Source organism: Carcharodon carcharias, chromosome 9 (genome assembly GCF_017639515.1).
Source record: "Carcharodon carcharias isolate sCarCar2 chromosome 9, sCarCar2.pri, whole genome shotgun sequence".
In the NCBI taxonomy this organism is placed as follows: domain Eukaryota; kingdom Metazoa; phylum Chordata; class Chondrichthyes; order Lamniformes; family Lamnidae; genus Carcharodon; species Carcharodon carcharias.
The window spans coordinates 158867436-158890513 of record NC_054475.1 but is presented as its reverse complement, the minus strand read 5'-3'; the positions used below and the strand labels follow the sequence as shown (position 1 = coordinate 158890513).

The following is a 23078-nucleotide window of genomic DNA, read 5'->3' as shown; positions in this document are numbered from 1 at the left end:
AAGTAAGCTTTTGAAGTCTCACCCCCAACTCTGTCACCATATCTTGTATATAAAAATAAAACAGGGTTAAAAACAGGAGTAGGTCATTCAGCCACTTGACTCTCTTTCAACATTTAATTAGGGACTAGAATTGATGAATTTAAGGGGAAGCTGGATAAGTACATGAGGGAGAAAGGATTAAAAGAGTAAATGTATGGGATTAGATGATGAAGATGGGAGGAGGCTTGTGTCAAGCATAACATAGACTTGTTGGGCTGAATGGCCTGTTCGGGTGATGTATATAGTATGTAATCTTACCACGTAAATTAGATCTGTACCTCAACATATTAAATAACCAGCCCTAACTAACCTCATGGGTAATTAGTCAGTGCATCAAAAATATGTTGCTAGTTTCACAGGGCATTTTTTTTTTGCAACCATTTCTTTAACATTGTTCAGAAGCAATTTTGAAATGGTTCCTGCTAGAACTTGCTGATTATGCAAATCTATATGATTAAATATACAACAGAGAGGAAATGGAACTATTCCAATATACTTGAGAAATGTATATACATGGCTCAAGGATTTTAGTATGGAAGCAAAAGAAAATGCATTTTATCATGAGAACCAGGCTTTATAGATTGGAAAGAAGTGAACAGGAGAAAAATGGGGATACAATCCTCAATCATTTACTGAACTCCAAGGATGCTAAGGAAGTAAATCAGGTCCTGATTGCCTCTTTGGGAAATCTGGAATTTATAACACTAAATTGTAAGGATAAATGAAGCAAACTGAATTTGGGTTTAATGAACAAAAGAGAATTGAGAGCCAACTTGCCTGAAATCTTGTGGATGTAAGTTTTTTTTAAATTCGTTTGTGTTCGCAAAAATGGAGGATGCACTTTCAAGATAATCAAATCTCGTACAAGACCAGTCAGCTGTTGGAATTTCCTTTGCTAACAGTGATGGATGGAAAGGTCTTCAGAGTTAATACGTGTTAATACATTGAATGATTATCTGACAAAAAGTGAGATTGATTATCAGGATAAATATTAAGTAGAGATGATTAAATAGTTTTGGAGCATTTGTGGTATTTTAAAGAATTGATGAAAAGGACATGTTGACAATGTTCAATATTTTGGCAGACTAACCTGGAATGAATCCCTCTTCTTCAGAATTTTGAATTGGGCTGGGTAGAGACCTTTAAAGTGACCTTTGCATGGAAGAAATGTGTGACATTTTCTTATTGAATGCACCAACTGACACTGTTATATGAGAAAATGCATAGTTCAAGAATTTGCTCAGCTACCAAAACTCAACACTGCCATCCAACAATTGTAGTCACTGTTCCAACATTTTATATGTTGAAATAACAAGTCCAGACTGAACCAAAACACTCAACTGTTCTTCATGGATCCATCACTTCTTGGGATCCAACACTAATATAAAGTGCTTGGGCTTAATTCTAACAATTTTCCAAACTTGCCACCATAAGATATATTATATAGGGGGGCCCCAGTAGTGGCCATGATGGAGCGGTTTTGTTCCCCTACCCAAAATAATGGCCCTGCCTTCTGTTCATCTGTTAAAGCTTCAGTCTTTCTTCAGCCTTTTGCAAATCCCCTCAGATTGGTTCAATACCCTTGTGCATTCTCTCTTTTCTGAAAGGTATAACATATCAAGAATTAAAAAGAAAGATAGACTGAAGTTTCCGGTTGAGGCCCTTCCCTGCAGCTGAGAAGGAAGGCAGCTGAGCTCCCCTATAGGATTGACCAAATTAGATAGAACAAGAGAGAGAACAATAGTAAACAAGCCAATGTGGGCATTGACACATTTCAGGTCAGTCTGTGCATAGATTCTCTTCAAATGAATAAGCTTCAAGGTAGGGCTGCCTAGAGAAAAACACAATTTTTCTTATATATATTGTGCTATAATAGCTAATACAAAACAAGTGGATTTACTTATTGCAGGTTTTTTTTATTAACCCCATGTTATCCTAGGAATGTTTGCCTAAATCATGGAGAAGTACAATTTTGCAAAAGAGGAACACCCTTGTGATACAAGAGGTCCAAGAGGACGATTTGGGGAATTACACCTGTGAATTGAAGTACAAGAACAAGCTGGTGAGAAGAACAACTGAATTAAGAATTACAGGTAAGGGATTTCGTTGTGCTTATGAAATGAAGTGAAACCAATCTCACCAGCCAAAATTTGAGCCAACAATGGAAAACAGAAAATGCTGGTAAAACTCAGCAGGTCTGACTGCATGCAAGGAGAGAGAAACAGAGTTAACGTTTCGAGTCCATATGACTCTTGTGGAGTCAGCCCAACTCCAGAGGCCTATAAAATGATAAGGGTGATGAAGTTGCAGAAGTCCCACCCCCATTTTTGCTGGCACGGGAAAGGCAGTTGGTCCTGAATCACACAGGTGGGAAATACGAACTCAGCAGGGCCACTTGAATTTAGTGCTGAGTTCAAACTGACCCCATTTTTGCAGTTCCAAGGGCCTTAACCCACAGTGTGGGAACCAAGATTTTATGGCAGAGGCTCTTGAAGTACAGAGTTGTCTGTTTAAATGTCATTTAAAAGTGATTTCAATCCCTAACCATTAAAAAAAACAGGCTGCAGCTTTTAGTTAGAGTAAAAAAAGCAGACACCAGCTGCTTGAATGCATAAATTGACAGACCAACTGGTGTAGCTTAGGACAGACTATTAGCCATTTGTTCCTGCAGTTTCAACAGACCTTATTGTTGACATTTCCGAACGGTTGTTATTATAGCTGAGCACATTAGGAATGCTCAACTGAGTTTCAAAAGATCCTCAGCAGGGGGCTGAGTTCACATTTTGATAGCATTAAGAGGCTATTAAAGGATGAAGAGATTTTTACTCTTGCGAGTGGATATGTGTTTATTTGCTTTTACAAGAGATTGACCACTTGAAGAAGTTTAACATTTTTGAATGGGTTTTATGAATGAGCCATTTTTTGATTATCAGGTGTGTATTAATGAGAGCTCTCTTAGATTATTGGAAGTTGATTTTTTTTCATCTCCACATGGCTTCTGAGGTCTGCACATAGTGGATACTGGATTAGTAACAATGGAGGGGGTAAAGGGGGGCATGAAGGTGGCATGGGAGTATGGAGGTGGCATGGGGCTATGGGATGAGGGTGAGGGCAGGAGGGACTAGTAGGCTTTTATACAACTGAGACGAAGACCCAGAGAACTGAAGCAGGCCTTCTAACCAGCTCTCTTCTAACCTTCTAGCCATGTGTCTTGTAGTCAAACTAAAAGTGGAACTGTCCCTTTAGTTAATTTCAACGAAATAAACAGTGGTCACATGGGATGAAAGCTAGCCGGAATGGAATTTATTTCTATAAAGTGGTCATTTCAATAATGATCTGAAAGACAATGATAATTTGACATTCAAATGCCCAGAATATAGATAATTAATACAGGGAGTAATAAGCAGGCTAATGCTGCAAGTGCTAGTATTCTAATGTATATGATAATATTCAAAGTACCACTTTATTGTTCTGTTAATTTGATAAAATAGAAAATGTTGTTTATATGATATTTGCAGTTAAAATTACTCAGTCCAGCTACAGAAGGGAAGATAGTTCTTTTGTTCACTATGTGCACATAATTTTGTGATAGGAATCATCGAAGTTACAGAATAGAAGGGAGCTGTTTTGGCAGCTTGCCTGCTAGGGTTGGTTCTTCAACTGGGCCAAACTAATATCTATCCTCCTCAATTTTCCAATTTAATTTTCCATTTCCTTTTCATTTCAGTTATCGCAGATCCGTACAATTCACTTTTAAATGATGTAATTAGGTTTGTTGTGTTATAGCCTCAATGTACAATGCATTCCATACTCTAATAACACTCTGGTGTGAAAAATAACCTTCTAGCTTCCCCTTTCGTTACCCCAGTGATAATTTGGAGTTTATGGCCTGAATTTTTCCTGCTTTGTGGAATGTAATATCGGGGGTGATGACATTGTGGCAGCCTTCTCGAAGTCTTCACGCTCGTTTTAGAATATGCCATGCACGAGTGGGTCAAAAGGTCAGGAACGCGCCCACGTTATTTAAATGGCCATTTAAATACCTATTGAGGCAATCAACAAGCGCAAAATAATACAGGCAGAAGGCAATAAAATGCCTCCAAGGTCTGAATCACCTCAGGTGTGAAACCTGTGTTTTTAGGTTGGGTTTTTAAACTGCGGCTGTGAGCAGAGTCTCAGCCTTGCAATTCAGGAAGCTCTGGTTGCAGGGAGTATTCACTTAGCTGGGCCTTGCAGAATTTTGGATTACATTTCTTTAGAAGTGCTGTCCTCTCATTGGGAGGCGTCTTCAGAAACCACCACTCTCTCCTTCAACCTGGGGTGAGTGTTGTAATCTCTCCTGCACGGATGGGGATCAGTAGCAGGCACAGCCTCCGGTGAAGAGGACTGGGAAGAATAGAAGGGTGAGAGGAGCTCGGGATCAGAGGGAGGCCCTGGAGGCAGTGGCTCCTCAGGATGGGGACAAACTAGCACCAGGGGCCGACGGGCAGGCGGAGCGTGGAGGGGTTCCTCGCAGGCGACAAAGACATTATGCAGCACTGAGGGTGCACGGGCAGCATTTCAGCTACCTGGAGATGACAGAAACTCAGTGCCAAAGAAGGCTGAGGCTCCTCCCTCGGTCAACTGGCATGTCCCTTTGTGAGCTGCTTTCTAGAGAGGTTGTTTCAAACTGCTTTGGGGGCCACCCGATGCCTGTTGACCTGAAGGTGACAGTGGTGCTCAACGTTTTTGCTATAGGATCCTTTCAAGCAGTATCCGAGATCCTTGCAGGGATAGTCCAGCCGGCAGTACATCACATTGCATCACTGATGCAATATCCCGGTGGGTCAGAAATTACACAGCGTTCAGCACCGATGTGCAAAGCCAGATGTAGAGGGCCTGAGGCTTTGCAGCAATTGCTGGTTTCCCCAGGATGCAGGGAGCTATTGATTGCACCCATGTGGCTATCAAGGCTTCTGTTGGACAGCCCTGTGCGTTCACCAATAGAAAGGGCTTCCACTCAATCAATGTTAAGCTTGTTTGCGACCAGAAACACCGTTTCATGCAGGTGTGTGCCAGGTTTCCAGGCAGCAGCCATGGTGCGTACATCCTTAGGAATTTGCAAATACCAGCTCTTTTCACCGGGCCCCATGCACTGGAGGGTTGGCTTCTGGGAGATAAGGGTTATCCTATGAAGAGATGGCTCAGGACGCCTGTGAGGTCCCCAAGAACTGAGGGAGTGAGACTATTTAATGACAGTCACACCAGCACCAGGGCCATTGTGGAGCAGATTTCAGATGCCTTGACAGGTCGGGAGGTGCTTTGCAGTCCTCCCCTCATGGGTCTCCCTGATGGTTGTGGTCTGCTGTGTCCTCCACAACATAATTATTCAAAGAGGAGACACTGTGGAGGATGATGAGAGGCCAGAACGGGAGCAGTCATCTGAGGACAAAGGAGAGGATGAGGCAGGGGAAAAGGCTAATGCCATGGTGCATGTGCCTGGCCATGTGAGCAGGTAGCCGTGAGGCTAGAGAAGCTTTAATACAGCAGTGGTTTGTGTGGAGACCTGCTAAACTCCAACATCACATAAGTGAGAAGACAGGTCCTCCCCATCTCCCAACTGCAATGAGCAACTCCTGAAGCCCTCGCAAGCCAGACTCCTCCACAGGAATATTCATTTTCTTCAGCCCTCTCTCAAATTTGGAAATCCTACCTTCATCCACAGATAGGAGTCAAACATCTCCCAGGTATGAAAAATAACACAACGGATAAGGAAATGTGACTTTACAGTTTAATGAGAGCAATTAACAAACAAATGACAATGAGGGATCTCACCCCCTGTGCCCCTCATTGTGAGCAATGTGAATAATGACAGAAACGTTTACGTGTGTTCCAACACAATGCTCCCCCCTTGCTTGCATCTGCACTGGAAAGAGGCACCTGATCTGCCACATCCCTTGCCCTGGATGACTCTGGCGGGCAATCTAGGCCTTGAGGTGCCAGTCACTTCAGGCGACTCTTGCACAGGTGCGTGTGGGTCTTCAGTCATCATGGCACTGGTCAAGGTCTATGTCAATGGCTGCTGGACAGAGGAGATACTGCTTCCCTCACAGGTTCCAGGAGAAGAACTCACAGATGGAGGTTGCAGCTGCTCATCCCTCGCCACCAGGACCAGTTGGTCCTCCCTGCCAGCCGGTGAGGTTCCAGTAGCTGGGTGGGCAACTGAGTTCCCAGTTCCCCTGTCGCCCTAGGCCTGAGCCCTGAGCTCAGATCCAGGGCAATGGTGTGCTGGTCAGAGCGCATCCCGACAATCGCATCTGCAATGTGCTTGGCTTACCTCACCAGGACTGTTGCCAGTCTGTCCATGGTGGAGGCTTGGTTCTCTGAAGAGTGGGAGATCACAGTGTACATGGCCTGGATGGACACCTCCACAGTCCAGGACAGAGCACACGACACCTCTAGTATATCAGCCATATCTTCATGGACCTGCACATCCATATCCTCATGGATGGCGCTGCACATCAATTCAGAATCTAGTTCACCCCAGGCACTCCTCCGACTGCCTGAGGATTGCTGCTCCATACCGTCTGGGAGCCGCACTTGTGACTGTGAAGTATCCTCACCAATGCATATATTAGCCCTCTCCAACGTGCTGAACCCTGCCAAAGTGCCAGTATCTGCAATGGTGCTGGATGCTGAGAGGGGGTGTGACAGTGCACCCTCTGAGGGTCGCTCCTCAGAGGAGGGTGGAGGTTCTTCTTTATTCTCTGATGGAGGCAGCACTGACGAGACTTCTCTGTAAGGAACAGAATTATTTCAGGGAGGTCATCAGTTGCTAAAAGCATCATGTCTGAATCTTAACACAGATACACTTTCACCCAGCCAGACGTGCATTAATTAACTCTGCAGAAACTATGATCCCATGAACGAAGACTTGTACCTTCTGATGACACTTGCTAAGTGTCCTGAGTGTGCCACCCCAGCACTAAACACTATGTATTTCACCAATAAACCTGCAACTCACCATGATCGTTTCATCCTATCACCCAGTATGATGCCTCAGTCATCTCACCAGGACCAGGACGCCCTCCAATCTCACCAATGTCTATAATCCTTAACCCTTGCATTGGTACAAGGGACAGCACTTTGTACCTCAAATGTGGTGAGGATCTCGAGCCTTGTGACTCTGCCACCGGTGCAGGAGTGCTCGCTGGCATTCTTAGCTTGCGTCTCCTGAAATCATTAGACATAGGGCGGAATCGTCCCAGATTTGTACGAGGTGCGGTAGCGAGCAGGTAAAGCGGCGCTTTACCCATCGGCCGCAATGGAGGCTTCTCGCGTCGTATCGTCCCAAACCTACCGCATTAATTATACATTCCCGGGAAACACGCCGTTTCCATGGAGGTCGGGCTCCAATTCGCCTGCCAAGCCGTCACCTCACTGCTTCAACACGCCAGGCAACACATTTAAACTACAGCCGCATTCAATGTTTCCAGCCCAGGACTGCAGCAAAGAAGACATGGCCCCAAAAGACAAGAGGCTGAATCTTTGGTTCAGCGAGCGGGGGTGGGGGCGGGGTCTGCTCGCTGAGGTGTAAAATGACGCCAGGTGATGTCGGGCGTGCATCCCCACGTCACTGCGCACCATTTAGATTTTAGGTTCTGTGGGTGCACAGCCGACTTGGCTGCATGCCCGCTGAACAGTCAAAGACCTGTTAAGGCCATTAATGAACTAATTAAGGCTATTGATAGAGCTGCCTATCCAATCTTTAGGTTGGCGGCAGGTGAAGAGCCCAGGCGGCCTTCACGTTTTTCATGGAACCTCATCCACGGGCGGGTTTATTAAAGGGTTTATTAATGAAATAAATGTTTTCATTAAAGTTCATTGACATGTCCCAGCTCATGTGACACTGTCACATGAGGGCACATGTCTTAATTTTTTTTTTCTAATTAAAATTTTTGGAACTTAAACTAATCTCCCTGAGGCGCCTCTGTGACCCCGACTCAGGGAACTCCCCCCCCCTCCGCCGCCCGTACAGGGAGCACTCAGCGCTACCGGGCGCATGGCATGCTGGACGGGCCTTAATTGGCTGCCCGCGTAAGATGGCGGCGTGGACCTGATCGGGAGTGCCGATTGGGTCCACGCCCACCCCTGCACAACCCCCCCGATGGGGGGCAAATTCTACCCAAGAGGACTGTAGCCCTCGAGCACCTTTTGGACGCTGTGGATGCCCGCTGTGATGTCCTGTACCCTGCTCTGGCTGGAGAAGGGGCAGCTACTTTACCACTCCAGCTTGGTAAGCGATGGCAGTGCTGATCAGTGCCAATGCTGCACAGAAGAGGTTGGCCATCCAATGCAGATAGAGGATGAATGACACCATCCATGCCACCAGGGGATGTCAACCATCAAATCACTCTAATCTCATGCACTCAAATCCATCAGACATTCACTGCCATCTCACTCACTGCCAGCTCAAAGGACATCATCACTCACTCTCTCACACACACCCTCACATCTCCATCTGGCCTCATCTCCTCTGGAGACTGCCTCCTCAGCCCTCACCATCTTGAGGCCACTTGCACATATCAACATGTTCCCCCACACACACACCCTGGGATACCCTCCTTCCCCAATACAGCCCTCGTCCTTCAGCCTCTTCCCTTGCCTGAGGCCACTTCACCCCCTTCCCCAAGCAAGCCCTAGCCCTGCAGCCATACAAAGCCGCTCGCGTCTTATGGCCGTAGGTACTGGTAGGTACAGACCTGCTCATGAGCCCCCCCTAAAAGTGCTGTTGTACTGCCTGCGAAGCCTGGCGCTGATGACTGCGGGTGGTGCCCGAAGCAAGGTAGGCAAACAAACCTCGCAGTCCTGAGCGGAGTGCAGCTCGCCAGGTGCACGTCGCTTATGTTGAGTTGTGAAACACGTCGGCCTGCAATCATGTGGGTGGACGATCCAGCATGAGGTGGTGGGTGGGGGGGGGGGGGGGTGGGGGGGGATGAGTCCGGCGGGCTACCCTTATAATGATATACAGATGTATCGCAATGAGGTTTCCGACGCCCGATGGCGGGGAACATGGCCGGCCATCAAAGGGCTGAGCGAACGATCACAAACTGGTTTCATGACGTGAAACCAATTCTTGGCCTTGTTACCATGTTGCCCACTCTCACTGCCCAGCACGCAGGACGCCAACGGGCACGGGAAACTCCGCTCTTAGAGTTGGCATTAACACTCAAGCACTCGAATGCCTCAGGAACATTATCGGATGAGCGCATAGTCGGCTTAAGCCTGTCCTCCGTCGGGTAAATGTCATCGTGCCAGTCAAGCATCGTCCAAAATGAAAGAAAAGAGTTACACACAGGGAATGCTGGTGGATGCCACCGGACCTGGCACCATCTGTGGAGAGAGAGGGGACCGAGTGAAATTTTCCAGTAAGCACGGCTCCCCCTCAGAGCTCGGAGGAATTGATCATCACTGCAACCGACGCCCTACGTTTCCCGCTTCGCACACGATGCCAGACCTGTTTACTTCCGCCATCATTCTCCGCGTTTTGTTCTGGCTTTGCAGTTTGCGCAGTGTTTGAGCTGCCTGATTCATAACTGCACGGAATGATCCAAGGCATGATTAAAGAAAGCTGTGCGTCTGTGCAAACATGCAACTGTGGACGAGCTGGGTACCTGGTACGCCCGCTGGATGTGCTTTTCACGCATGCCCCACACTGGAAACATCTCGTCCCTATTGATGTCATGCTCACCCTTGCTGACTTCACGAGGTCACTGAGTCTCCTCGAGCGCTGACTCAAGCTCCGCCTGACCACGTTCACACTCGAGACATGCTCGGCTACCTCCACCCGCGTAGCTGGTGTCTGCCTGTGGTCCCTCCTCTAGCCACCGCTTGGGATGAGGTGAACAGCTCGAGCCTCCACTGTAAGGAGGGGTGCACCGAGTGCCATCTCTGTGAACCTGGGGGCAGCTTTGCTCCTTCTGCAGCTGCTCCCCCCCTTGCTCCGATGGGGCAGACACCTATGAATGGAAAGATAACATAAATGCACAAATCCTCGATGTCCGCAGCTGGCCAACTTGCTGAAATATTTGATTATAACTCATTGTGACAGTTAACTGCCGAGAATTGTTTGAAATTTAATGTCTTGACCAATCAGGGTCAAGCTGCCTGGTTTAAATTTCAAACAATGTTTGACAGTTAACTGTCAGTCACCATCACTGGTGCATTCTCCATGGCAATGCCACTTGCCAACCAATCAGCACTCTCTTCACATGGAGTATAAATTGTTGTTTTCCCCTTATATTGGTATTCTTGTGAAGTGTCCTGATGAGTGCAAGACAAAAAGCTTCGACATGTCTCTTTTTTCAGCATTAATTAGCTAACTTAGCACAAACAGTGGCGGGGGGGGGGGGATTTTAAGCTCCTCCACAGGTGGATTTGAAGGCAGGGGGGCATGTAAACTGCAGTGAGTAGCCTGCCTGCCACCTACACACCTGCCCTGCCCTCTAGCAGCAGCATCGGATTGTGGAAGAAGCTCTGTGATTGGAAACTCTACCTCCAGTCTATTCATGGCCAGTTGACTGTTAAGTGGTTGTGGGGCATCTGTTCTTCGCCTCGACAGTCTCTGCCGCCAGCACCCCCTCCCCAGGCTATTATTTTCATGGGATCAGTGCTTCACTGGCAAGTCCAGCATTTGTTGCTCACCCCTAGTTGCCCTTGAAAGGCTGTTGAACCAGAGACATGCTTGGCCTGCGAGGCTCGGTGCAGTTACAAATCGACCTTACAGGGACTTTGAATGCTGCTTGCCTGTTAATTTTTCTGTTAGGTCAGGTCTGCATCTTGGGTGAAGAGCTTTCCTGAACAATTGCAGTTATGGCTCATGTCAATATATTCTCCTCCGACTGAAATAATAAACACACATGAGATTGTAAGCAAATATCAGTCTACCCGCTGCAAGATATCTCTTAACGTGAAAGGGAGAAAGAATACACCTTTCCCCCAATGCACTGGACTCCTTCTCGATTCTGAGGGCAGAGAGTATTGAAAAGAGCCAAGAGTATAATTTAACAAGTAAAGTTACAAAAAAATCTTACCGCAAGGGCTGAGAGGTTAATTAATTTGTAGACTATGCGCACAACGAGTGCTTTTAAAAAATGTTGAATGAAATATGATTTTAGCACATCAACAAGATTGCAGAAGGATAGTGCAGACCTATAAACTGCCCTCAGTACTAAATCTATATCACTACTGATTATTACTTCCTACAAATGCCTCCATTAGCCATCAAAGTGAAACTAAAACTCAACTTGACCTTGTCTTAACACACAAATACAGGAATACAAATCAAACTTAAGCTTTAAAGCTGAAACTCATCCCTAACGCCCACAAATACAAATATAACTGTCTCTATTTCCTAACAATCATTAGCAGGCACATGTGCAATTGCACAAATTGGCTGCCACATTTCCTATTCTTAAAAAAAACACAATTCACCACGGAACACTTTAGGACATCCTGAAGTAATCAAAGGCCCTGCTTTAGTGCAGGTTTTCATTTTTTTTTCTTTGTACTGATTCAGGGATATTTTCACATTTTTTTCCCCCCAAAGTATTCCTAACAAGCACTATACAGAATGCGATGGATTACAACATGAACATAATTTAAGTAACACGAAGGTATACTTCTAATCTCATCTTCATCGGGTACATGGAGCAATACAACATTGATCTGAAATTTAAGATGTAGTTGTCTAAAAGCATATAAATTAACAGAGAAACAAGCTACATCGCTTTCAAATATCAGAGCAATCCTGTGTTGGATAGTGATTAATAAATCTTGCAATACTTATGTTATTGCAATGCCGTGTCAAGCGCTGGAGAGCGGCTAACTGACGAGCTTTGAACAGCTAAGTATGGTCAAAGTGCAGGCTCTCCCGAGCCTTCTCTAAGCCACTGTTGCACAATGCTGTAACAGAAGCACAGTTAATTCTATTTTTCCCCATTTCCTAGACAGCTTTTTAAGATTTTCCTTCAATCCATTTTTCGAAAGACAGATTAGCTTGCTTTATTTTCATACCATAATTGGGCATAAGATATGAAATAGATATTGTACCACTCCGGTACAATTCATTTATTTTAAGTATCTGCACAGCCTTGAGGCTGGACTTGATGAAGCTGCTGCTGCACTTACATTATTCTGAAGGGAAATGCTTCAAAAACATTTTTCAGGATAAGTTCTGCTACTCTGAGCCTGTGTTATTAGCAGCAGGAAAAAAAAGTCTTATTTAAACAGTGAAAGTTAAGTTTCCTTAAGATTGTTGCTTTGTTTTGACTAATAATAAAACTGTGGAAACAATAGTGTAATCACTAATCAGCTAGTTGTGCTCCCACGTGAAGGGAGGCAAGTGACATTTGTAAAGAGTTAAGGGAAACTCACTAGATGCTGTTGTTTTCTTGTAGCACGAAGAGATTTTGTTCAGAGATGGATGGCCCATTGATCTCCAAATGGACTGACCATGATACTCTTACACGGTTCCTTAAAAGTAACAGCCATAGTAGTAGGGTCTGAAGGTGACGTGAGCTTGTGATTTTAAAGCCTATGCGACTTTACCTTTGACAAATCTCGATAAAAATAAACTGACATTTTTTTACATTTAGTATATAAATTTTCTGTATGATTTATGCTTCACCCCTTCTTATCTTTGTTACCTCCTCCAGCCCTATAACCTCCCAGATTATCTGCGTTCCGCCAATTGTGGCCTCCTGCGCATCCTGGATTTTAATCACTCCGTCACCTTGTCTTCAGTTGCTGTGGCACTAAGCTCCGGATTTCCCTCCCTATACATCTCTGTCTCTTTAATTCTCTCTGCTCCTTCAAGACACTCCTTAAAACCCTCTTTCACCAAGCTTTTGGCCATCTGCCATAATATACAATTTTGTGGCACAGTATCAAATTTTGTAAAAATAAGACTCCTGTGAAGTACCTTGAGACATTTTGCTACATTAAAGGCACAATATAAATACAAGATGTTGTGACACAACTAATGCTATTTGGGTCTTGACTGTGTGATGAATGATAACTCCATTAATTATTTATGCCACGGAGACTTTCAGTGCACCAGGGGAAGCAAAATTATCAAGGAAGCCCCTACTTGTCACAGTACAAAGAATAAAAGATGAAAACCTGCACTAAAGCAGGGCCTTTGATTACTTCAGGATGTCCTAAAGTGTTCCGTGGTGAATTGTTTTTTTTTTAAGAATAGGAAATGTAGCAGCCAATTTGTGCAATTGCACATGTGCCTGCTAATGATTGTTAGGAAATAGAGACAGTTATATTTGTATTTGTGGGCGTTAGGGATGAGTTTCAGCTTTAAAGCTTAAGTTTGATTTGTATTCCTGTATTTGTGTGTTAAGACAAGGTCAAGTTGAGTTTTAGTTTTACTTTAACAGATGCCTGTATTTCTAATGCGTTTTATGACTCTAAAGAGAAGTTCAGCAAACAAGGGTAGAAAATATCTGGGATGTTGCCTGGCAACAGTGGTCCAGAGAGGCAGGCCCCACCCACCCGTACACAAACAAACACATGCACACAGAAAAGATAAAGAAACAGCAGTTGTGAGTTCAGTTCTGAAGACAGCTGCCAAGCAGAAGCAACCTAGGGGGACAGATAGCAAGTCCCAAGCTAAAGAAGAAAGTCCCCAAATCTAGAGAAGTAAAACTGGAGAAAGTCCCAAGAAGACCTTCTAGTCAAAGGAAGGACAGAAACCTGGAAAAGGTCCTGTTAAGTGAAGAGTCAGGAGCAGAGAAAGGCTCCAGGCTTCAAGCTTAAAGAGATAAAGGCTTGGCAAAAGTCAGAAGGCCCAAAGAGACAACTGAAGGTCTGTAACTCTTTGCCAAGGGCATGTGAAGCAGTGGTGTACTATTGGCAGTTGAGTCAGTGAGAGAGAGTGTGTGGAGGAAAGCTTGAACGCATGTGGTGACCCAGGGGAGAGGAAAAGCAGAAGGAGAATTCAAAACAATGGAGGTGAACCCTTGCGGAAGGTGTCTAAGAGAAAGTGTTGGTTTAGAAGAGTCCAAGGTGAGTTCTTGGAGAGTGAAGATCGGAAACCCTTATGTGAAAAACGGAATTCAGTGAGACCGGTTGGCTCACGGTGAGATAAATGTCTGGAGGGAGTGGAGGAGAGATGCATAACATCTGGTTGGGTGACATCTGTCGCTCAGTTTCTGAATGTGGTGTGTCTGGCCACAGGTTGCCTTTTGGTTTACATGGACTGTGTACTTACTGTGGACATTAGAGTATAAGATAGCTTTTGTAACTCGTGTTATCCTTACAAATCTGTAAAGGTATAGTTGTGGGTGAAGCAGTAATGTAATATAGTTCATCTTTATTTGTTGAATAAATGTTTTATTCTTTTGGTAACATTCATCAGCTGGCTCCTGTGACTCTGTTCAGCAGCTACTCTCCATGTGTCTAAACAAACAAAAATAAAATTTAGGATCTATCAACCTGGGATCAGGCTTGCCCAGTAGTAATATCAGCTGGGATCATAACATGATTAAATATATATAAAATAATTTTATACCTAATGTCCGTAAAACCTCACATCAATATAGATTCCATAGCTTTTCTATACTCAGCAAAATACTACAGTAATGTTTGTTAATTGTGATTTTTTTTGTGCAGCACAGAATTTCTTTTTCAGTTTTATCAGTTGAAGCAAATGTCAAATGTGGCTGACATCTTCTGTCACATCTAGATGAGTGAAACAGAAAGGAGAAAGATTTGAATTTACATAGCATCTTTCACCACTCCAAAGAGCTTCACAACAGATGAAGTACTTTTGAAGTGTAATCACTTGTAATGTGGGAAATGCAGCAGCCAATTTTTGCACAGCAAGCTCCCACAAACAGCAATGTGATATTGGCTAGATAATCCATGTTGATTGAGAGATCTGAGTGCTGCTGAGTCTGGTGAGTGAGGGAGTTTTAAGGGTTAATTTCTCTCTAAAGCATAGTTTTGTTTCTTTAAGTTAGCAATCAACTACAAATTACTCCAAGTTAGGAGAATTTAAGTTTATTCCAGCTTTAAAGAGGGATATGCATGCTCTCTGATCAGCTGCAGCTAGTTAATTAGGTAGCTGGAGAGTGGAATTTAATGTGGGAAATTGTGAAGTTGTTCACTTTGGCAGGAAGAACAAAAAAAATCAGTGTATTACTTAAATGGAGAATGGCTGCATAATATTGAGGTGTAGAGGGATTTAGGTGTTCTAGTACATGAGTCACAAAAATTAGTATGCAGGTGCAGCAAGTAATTAAAAAGGCTAATGGAATGCTATCATTTATTATGAGAGGTATTGAACATAAAAGTAAGGATGTTATGCTTCAGTTATACAGGGCACCTCGAAAACAGTGTGCAGTTTTGGCCTCCTTATTTAAGGAAGGATGTAACTGCATTGGAGGCAGTTCAAAGGAGGTTTACTAGATTAATGCCTGGAATGAGTGGGTTGTCTTATGAGGAAAGGTTGGACAGACTGGATTTGTTTCCACTTGAGAGTGAGGGGTGATTTGATTGAAGGGCCTAAATAGCCAAGTGGTTATGGTACTGGGTTTGTAACCCCAAGATCAAGAGTTCAAATCTCACAATGGCAAACTATGAAAAAATGTAACTTCATCTGAAACAGATAGAAACGGGTTAAGGGCTTGGCCTAAATAGCCAAGTGGTTATGGTACTGGGTTTGTAACCCCAAGATCAAGAGTTCAAATCTCACAATGGCAAACTATGAAACAATATAACTTCATCTGAAACAGATGGAAACGGATTTACTCAAAAGAGTATCAAGAGTTCAAATCTCACAATGGCAAACTATGAAACAATGTAACTTCATCTGAAACAGATGGAAATGGGTTTGTACTCGAAAGAGTTACCTGGCCTATAAATGACTCCAGACCCACAGAAATATGGTTGGCTCTTAACTGCCCTCTGAAATGGCCTAGCAGGACACTCATTTAAAGGGCAATTTGGGATGGGCAACAAATGCTGGCCTTGCCAGGGCACCCAAGAAGAAAAACACACCTGGACTCTTTCAACAGCCATTTGTGCTCGCTTCGGCAGCACATATACTAAAATTGGAACGATACAGAGAAGATTAGCATGGCCCCTGCGCAAGGATGACACGCAAATTCGTGAAGCGTTCCATTATATGGCTTGGCCTAAATAGCCAAGTGGTTATGGTACTGGGTTTGTAACCCCAAGATCAAGAGTTCAAATCTCACAATGGCAAACTATGAAACAATGTAACTTCATCTGAAACAGATGGAAACAGGTTTACTCAAAAGAGTATCAAGAGTTCAAATCTCACAATGGCAAACTATGAAACAATGTAACTTCATCTGAAACAGATGGAAACGAGTTTGTACTTGAAAGAGTTACAAGATCCTGAATGGCCTTGACAAGGTAAATGTCAAAAGGATGTTTCCTTCTTGTGGGTGAGTCCAGAACTAGGGGGCACTATTTTAAAATTAGGGGTCACCATTTTAGGACAGAGATGAGGAGAAATTTTTTTCTCTAGAGGGTTGTGAGACTTTGGAACTCTCTGCCTCAGAAAGTGGTGGAGGTGGGGGTCACTGAATATTTTTAAGGCAGGGATTGATAGATTCTTGTTAGGCAAGGGAATCAAAGGTTATCGGGGGTAGATGGGAATGTGGAAATCGAAACACAAGAAGATCAGTTGTGATCTTATTGAATGGTGGAGCAGTTTGAGGGGCCAAATGGTGCACTCCTGTTCCTATTTCTTATGTTCTTACTAGCTAACTTAAACTGGATTTTAGAGCTTGCCTCATTTGTTTTTCAGAAAGTATGAAAATAGTGGTCCCTCAGTGCTGCTTGGTCAGCATTGAGTGCTGCGTTGAGTGCACAGGGTGTCAAGCTGAAAGTCTGGTGAGTGAAGGAGTTTGATGAAGAGGGGAAATACAAATTAATTAAGAAAAAAATGTAATTAATACAACACAGATGGCAGAACAGGTGATGTTTCATGACTGCAACATCTGGGAGCCCCTGGATGCCAATGGAATCCATGATAAACACATCTGAAGTAAGTGTCTGTGGCCTGAGGAGCTTTGCCTCAAAGTTATTGAGCTGGAGGCTAAGCCACAGACATTCTGATTCATCGGGGAGGGGAAGTGTTACCTGGGCACTTGGTTCCAGAAGGCAGCCACAGCCCTTAGGTTAGCGCATCTGTTTTGGTCAGTGGTCAGGCAGTGGAGGGTGTGACTGTGTGACAGGCAGGTAAGGGGATCAAGAAAGTGGGAGTGGAGGTGCCTCAACCCCTGCAGCTAGCCAACAAGTTCAAAGTTCTTGCAGCCTGTATGGCCAAGAGGGAGGGCTGCAGTGTGGATGCACAGGTTGATCATGGCACTGTGGTACTGGAAGCCATTCAAATGTGTGGAGTTAAAAGAAATGTAGTGGTAGCAGGGACAGTATAGTCAAGGGGATAGACACCATTCTTTGCAGCTGAGAGCGAGAATCCAGAAGGCCATGTTGTCTGCCCAGTGCCAGGGTTTGGGATATCTGCTCAGGGCTGGAGAGGAACATGGAGTGGGACGGGGAGGATCCAGTTGTCATGGTCCATGTAGGGACCAATGACATAGGTTGAACTAGGAAAGAAATTCTGCATAGAGAGCATGAGGAGCTAGGCACTAAATTAAAAAGCAGAACCTCAACAGTAATAATATCTGGATTATTACCTAAACGAGGTGCAAAATGGCATAGGATAAATAAAATTAAAGAGGTGGATACATGGCTCAAAGATTGCATGGGAGCTGTGGGTTATAAGACCATAAGACATAGGAGCAAAAGTAGGAATCGATGCTGCTTCACCATTCAATGAGATCATGACTGATCTGATAATCCTCAATTCCACTTTCCTGCCTTTTCCCCATAACCTTCTATTCCCTTATTGATTAAAAATCTGTCCATCTCAGCCTTGAATATACTTAATGACCCAGCCTCTAAAGCCCTCTGCAGTGAAGAATTCCACAGATTCACTACCCTCTGAGAGAAGAAATTCCTCCTCATCTCTGTTTTAAATGGGGTGAACCCTTACTCTGAGATTATGCCCTCTGGTCCTAGACTCTCCCACAAGGGGAAACAACCTCTCAGCATCTACCCTGTCAAGCCCCCTAAGAATCTTATATGTTTCAGTAAGGTCTCATTCTTCTCAATTCCACTGAACACAGGCCCAACCTACTCAACCTCTCCTCATAAGAAAATCCCTCCATAACTGGGATCAATCTAATGAACCTTCTCTGGACTGCCTCCAATGCCAGTATATCTTTCCTTAGATAAGGGGACCCAAACTGTTCACAGCATACTAGGTGTGGTCTAACTAGTGCCTTGTATAATGTTAGCAAGAATTCCCCATTTTTATACTCCATTCCCTTTGAAATAAAGGCCAACATTCCATGTGCCTTCCCTATTACCTCCTGAAATTGTATGTGAGTTTTTTTGTGATTCAAGAATGAGGATCCCCAAATCCCTATATGGTCCAGCTTTTTGCAGTCTTTCTCCATTTTCAGCTCCTCTATTCTTCTTGCCAAAGTACATAACTTCACGTTTTCCCATATTATATTCCATCTGGTTCTGGTGCGTGGGGTACCGGCAGCAGTACTGGGGAAAGTGGGATGGTCTACACCTGAACTGTGCTGGGATCAGTGTTCTAATGAGTCGCATAACTAAGGAAGTAAAGGGGTTTTAACTAAATAGTGGGAGCAAGGGATCAAATTTGGGAAGATGTGGTAAATAAAGGAGTAGAGACAAAGCAAGAGAGAAAGGTGATATGGGAAGTGATATACACCATGACAGGAAAGGACAGAGTGTTCAAATCTAAGAATAAATCAGCAGATAAGGCTAGAGGTTACAAAAATAATATAAGGACAACATTAAAGGCAATGTATCTGAGTGCACATAGCGTTGGAAACAAAACAGATGGACTGAGAGCACAAATAGAAATAAATAAGTACAATCTGATGGCCATTACAGAGACAGAACTGCAGGAGGACATAGATTGGGAACTAAATACTGAAGGTTACATGACACTTAGGAAGGACAGGAAGCTAAGAAAGGGTGAAGGAGTGGGTCTATTAAATAACAATGGCATTAGCACAATAGAGACGGATGACCTAAGTTCAGGAAACCAGGATGTAGAAGCAGTTTGGGTTAAGATGAGAAATGATAAAGGCAAGAAGTCACTTGTAGCCGTGGGGTACAGGCCCCTTAACAGTAACCACATTGTCGGATGGGATGCAAAGGAAGAAATAATGGGAGCTTGTCAGAAAGGTATGGCAATAATCATGGGGGATTTTAATCTACATATAGACTGGAAAAATTAGAAAGGGCAAAGGTAGCCTAGATGAGGAATTCATAGAATATTTTTAGGATAGTTTCTTAGAACAGCACATTTTGGAGCCAACCAGTGAGCAGGCTATACTAGATCTGGTATTGTGCAATGAGATAGGATTAATGAATGACCTCATAGTGAAGGCACTCCAAGATAGCAGTGATCATAATATGATTGAATTTTACATTCAGTTTGAGGGAGAGAAAACCGTGATTAAGACTTGTACTTTAAACGTAAATAAGGGCAATTATGATGGCATGAAAACAGAGCTAGCTAAAGTGAACTGGCAAATTAAGTTAAGGGGATAAAGCATTAGAGATACAGTGGCAGACATTTAAGGGAATATTTCAGAATACACAGAATAGATACATTCCAACGATAAAGAAAAATTCCAAGGGAGCACCCACCATCTGTAGCTAACTAAAAAAAGTTAAAGATAGCATAAAATTAAAGAAAAAATGCATATAATTTCACAAAGATGGGTGGCAGATCAGAAGATTGGACAGAATATGAAAAACAGCAAAGAATGACTAAGAAATTAATAAGGAGGGAAAAATTAGAGTATGAGAGGAAGCTAGCTAGAAATATAAGGACAGGCAGTAAGGGGTTCTATAAAGATTTTAACAAGAAAAGAGTGCATAAAGTGAGCATTGGTCTTATAGAAAGTATTTTGCATTGGCCTTTGCTACAGAGGATACAAGTAACATCCCAGAAATTGCTGTAAGTCAGGAAATAGAAGGAAGGGAGGAACTCAAAAAAAAAAGTACAATCCCCAGGAATGTGGTATTTAGCAAATTGTTGGAGCTGCAGGTTGACGTGTTTTCGGGTCCTGATGGACTTCATCCTAGGGCCTTAAAAGAAGTGACTGTTGAAATAGTTAATGCATTGATTTTAATTTACCAAAATTCCCTAAATTCGGGGAAGGTTCCATTGGATTTGAAAATAGGGAATGTAATCCTTTATTCAAAAAGGGAAGGAGAAAGCAAGAAACTACAGGCTAGTTAGCTTAGCATCTGTCATAGGGAAAATGTTAGGAACTATTATTAAAGATGTTATAGCAGGGCACCTAGAAAAATTCAATGTAATCAGGCAGAGTCAACATGGTTTTGTGAAAGGAAAATCATGCATTACTAATTTATTAGAGTTCTTCGAAGAAGTGACATGTGCTGTAGATGTACCGTACTGAGATTTTAAGGAGACATTTGATAAGGTGCCACATCAAACGTTATAGCAGAAAATAAAAGCTCATGGTGTAGTGAAGTGACGTATTATCAAGAATAGAAGATTGGCTAGTTAACAGGAAACAGAGTAGGCATAAATGGGCCATTTTCTAGTTGGTGAGATGTAACGAGTGGTGTGCCACAGGGACCAGTATTGGGGCCTCAACATTTTGCAATTTATATAAATGACTTGGGTGAAATGTCTGAAGGTATGTTTGCTAAATTTGCTGATGACACAAAGATAGGAAGGGAAGTAAGTTGTGAAGAGGACTTAAGGAGGCTACAAAGGGACATAGACAGGTTAAGTGAGTGGACAAAGATCATGCAGTGGGGTACAACGTGGGAAAATGTGAAATTGTCCACTTTGGCAGGAGGAATAAAAAAGAAGCATATTATCTAAATGGTGAGAGATTGCAGAGAGATCTAGGATTCTCTAGTGCATGGATCGCAAAATTTAGTATTCAGGTACAGCAAGTAGTTAGGAGCTAATAGAGTGTTATTATTTATTTCTAAGGAAATTTAATACACAAGAAAGACACTAGATTGATCTCAGAGATGTGGGGCTTGTCCTATGAGGAGAAATTGAGCAGTTTAGGCTTATACTCGCTAGAGTTTAGAAGGATGAGAGGAGATCTAATTGAGGTATATAAGATGTTAAAGGGGATAGACAAAGTAGACGTGGAGCAGATGTTTCCCCTTCTGGGGCATTCTAGAATGAGAGGCCATAGTTTTAGGCTAAGGGGTGGAAGATTTAAATCAGAGATGAGGAGGAATTACTTTTCTCAAAGGGTCGTGAATCTGTGGAGCTCACTACCTCAGGGTGCAGTGGATGCCGGGATGCAGAATAAATTTGAGGAGGAGATAGACAGATTTTTAATTAGTAATGGGTTGAAAGGTTATGGGGAGAGGGCAGGAAATTGGAGTTGAGGCTAAAATGAGATCAGCCATGATCGTAATGAATGGCGGGGCAGGCTCGAGGGCTGAATTGCTTACTCCTGCTCCTAGTTCTTAGGTTCTTATGGGAGGTTATGCTTCAATTATACAGGGCGTTGGTGAGGCCATATCTGGAGTATTGTGTACAGTATTGACCTCCTTATTTAAGGGAGGATGTAAATGTATTGGAAGCAGTTCAGAGAAGGTTTACTAAACTAATACCTGAAATAAGTGGGCTGTCTTATGGGGAAAGGCAGGACAGGCTAGGCTTGTATCTGCTGGAGTTTAGAAGAGTAAGAGATGACTTGATTGAAACATATGAGATCCTGAGGGATCTTGAGATGGGTGGATGTAGAAAGGATGTTTCCACTTGTGGGAGAATCTAGAACTAGTGGTTACTGTTTAAAACTAAGGGGTCGCCCATTTAAGACAGAGATGATTTATTTTTCTCTCAGAGGGTCGTGCATATCAGAACTCTCTTGTCAAAAACTGTGGAAGCAAGCCCCTTGAATATTTTTAAGGCATAGGTTGATAGAATCATGATTAACAAGGGGGTGAAAGGTTATCGGAAGTAGGCGGGAATGTGGAGTTGAGGTTACAATCTGATCAGTCATGATTTTATTGAATGGTGGAGCAGGCTCATGGAGCCAAGTGGCCTACTCCTGCTCCTAATTGATGGGGAGAGATTTCTCCTCGTCGGGGGGGTTTTTGCGGGGGCAGGCGCAGGTGGGCACACAGCCGATCAGCGCCCCCGATCAGCTAGGCGCCACCATTTTTCGTGGATGTGAGCGCTCCCTGTGCGGGCAGTGGGGGGAGGGGTGGTGTTACCTGAGTCGGGAGTGAGCTCTTTCACGCATGTGCATGAAAGAGCGCAGAATGCCTCAGCGAGATTAGTTTTAAGTTTAAACAGTTCAACAAAGTGTTGGAAATTTTTTAATGACGTGTCCCCTCGTGTGAAACTGTCACATGAGCTGGGACACGTGCATTCGTTTTAATAAAAGTTTTTCTGAAAATTTTAAATCGTTTATGAAACCTCATCCCGCCCGTGGATGAGGTCCCCTGAAAAATGCGAAGGCCGCCTGGGCTCTTCGCCTGCCTGTGAACCTTAAGGTTGGACAGGCAGCTCAGCTGATTGCCTTAATTGCTTTTTAACAGGCCTTAATAGGCCTTTGGCAGTTCAGCAGGCATACAGCCAAGTCGGCTGCGCACCCGCCGAACTGAAAATCTAAACGGCGCGCGGTGATGTTGGGACGCACGCCTGACATAACCTTGCATCATTTTACGCCTCGGTGAGTGGGCCCCACCCCCACTCGACAAGCCGAAGATTCTGCCCCATATGTTCTTATAAATAATAAGTAGGACACCAGGGATAACTCCCCTGCTCTGCTTTAAAATAGTGGCATCAGATTTCTTTCAAATGACAGTACCTCTGACAACATAGCACTCCCTCAATACTGCATTGGAGTGTCTGTTTAGGTTTTATGCTCAAGTCTCTGGAGTGGGACTTGAACCCA

General features: G+C 43.8%; 1 protein-coding gene and 1 non-coding gene across 2 annotated transcripts in view; both read left to right on the top strand.

Annotated features, from left to right (window-relative positions):
• The window catches only part of il1rapl2 (interleukin 1 receptor accessory protein-like 2), a 557469-nt gene that overhangs the window by 32260 nt on the left and 502131 nt on the right, over positions 1-23078 (top strand). The window contains exon 4 of the mRNA XM_041196196.1: positions 1979-2132. Within this exon, the coding sequence (XP_041052130.1) occupies positions 1979-2132 (154 nt within the window). The remainder of the gene's footprint in view (positions 1-1978; positions 2133-23078) is intronic.
• Positions 16113-16219, top strand: LOC121282704. The gene has a single exon (XR_005944120.1). It is a non-coding gene; the product is annotated as a U6 spliceosomal RNA (small nuclear RNA).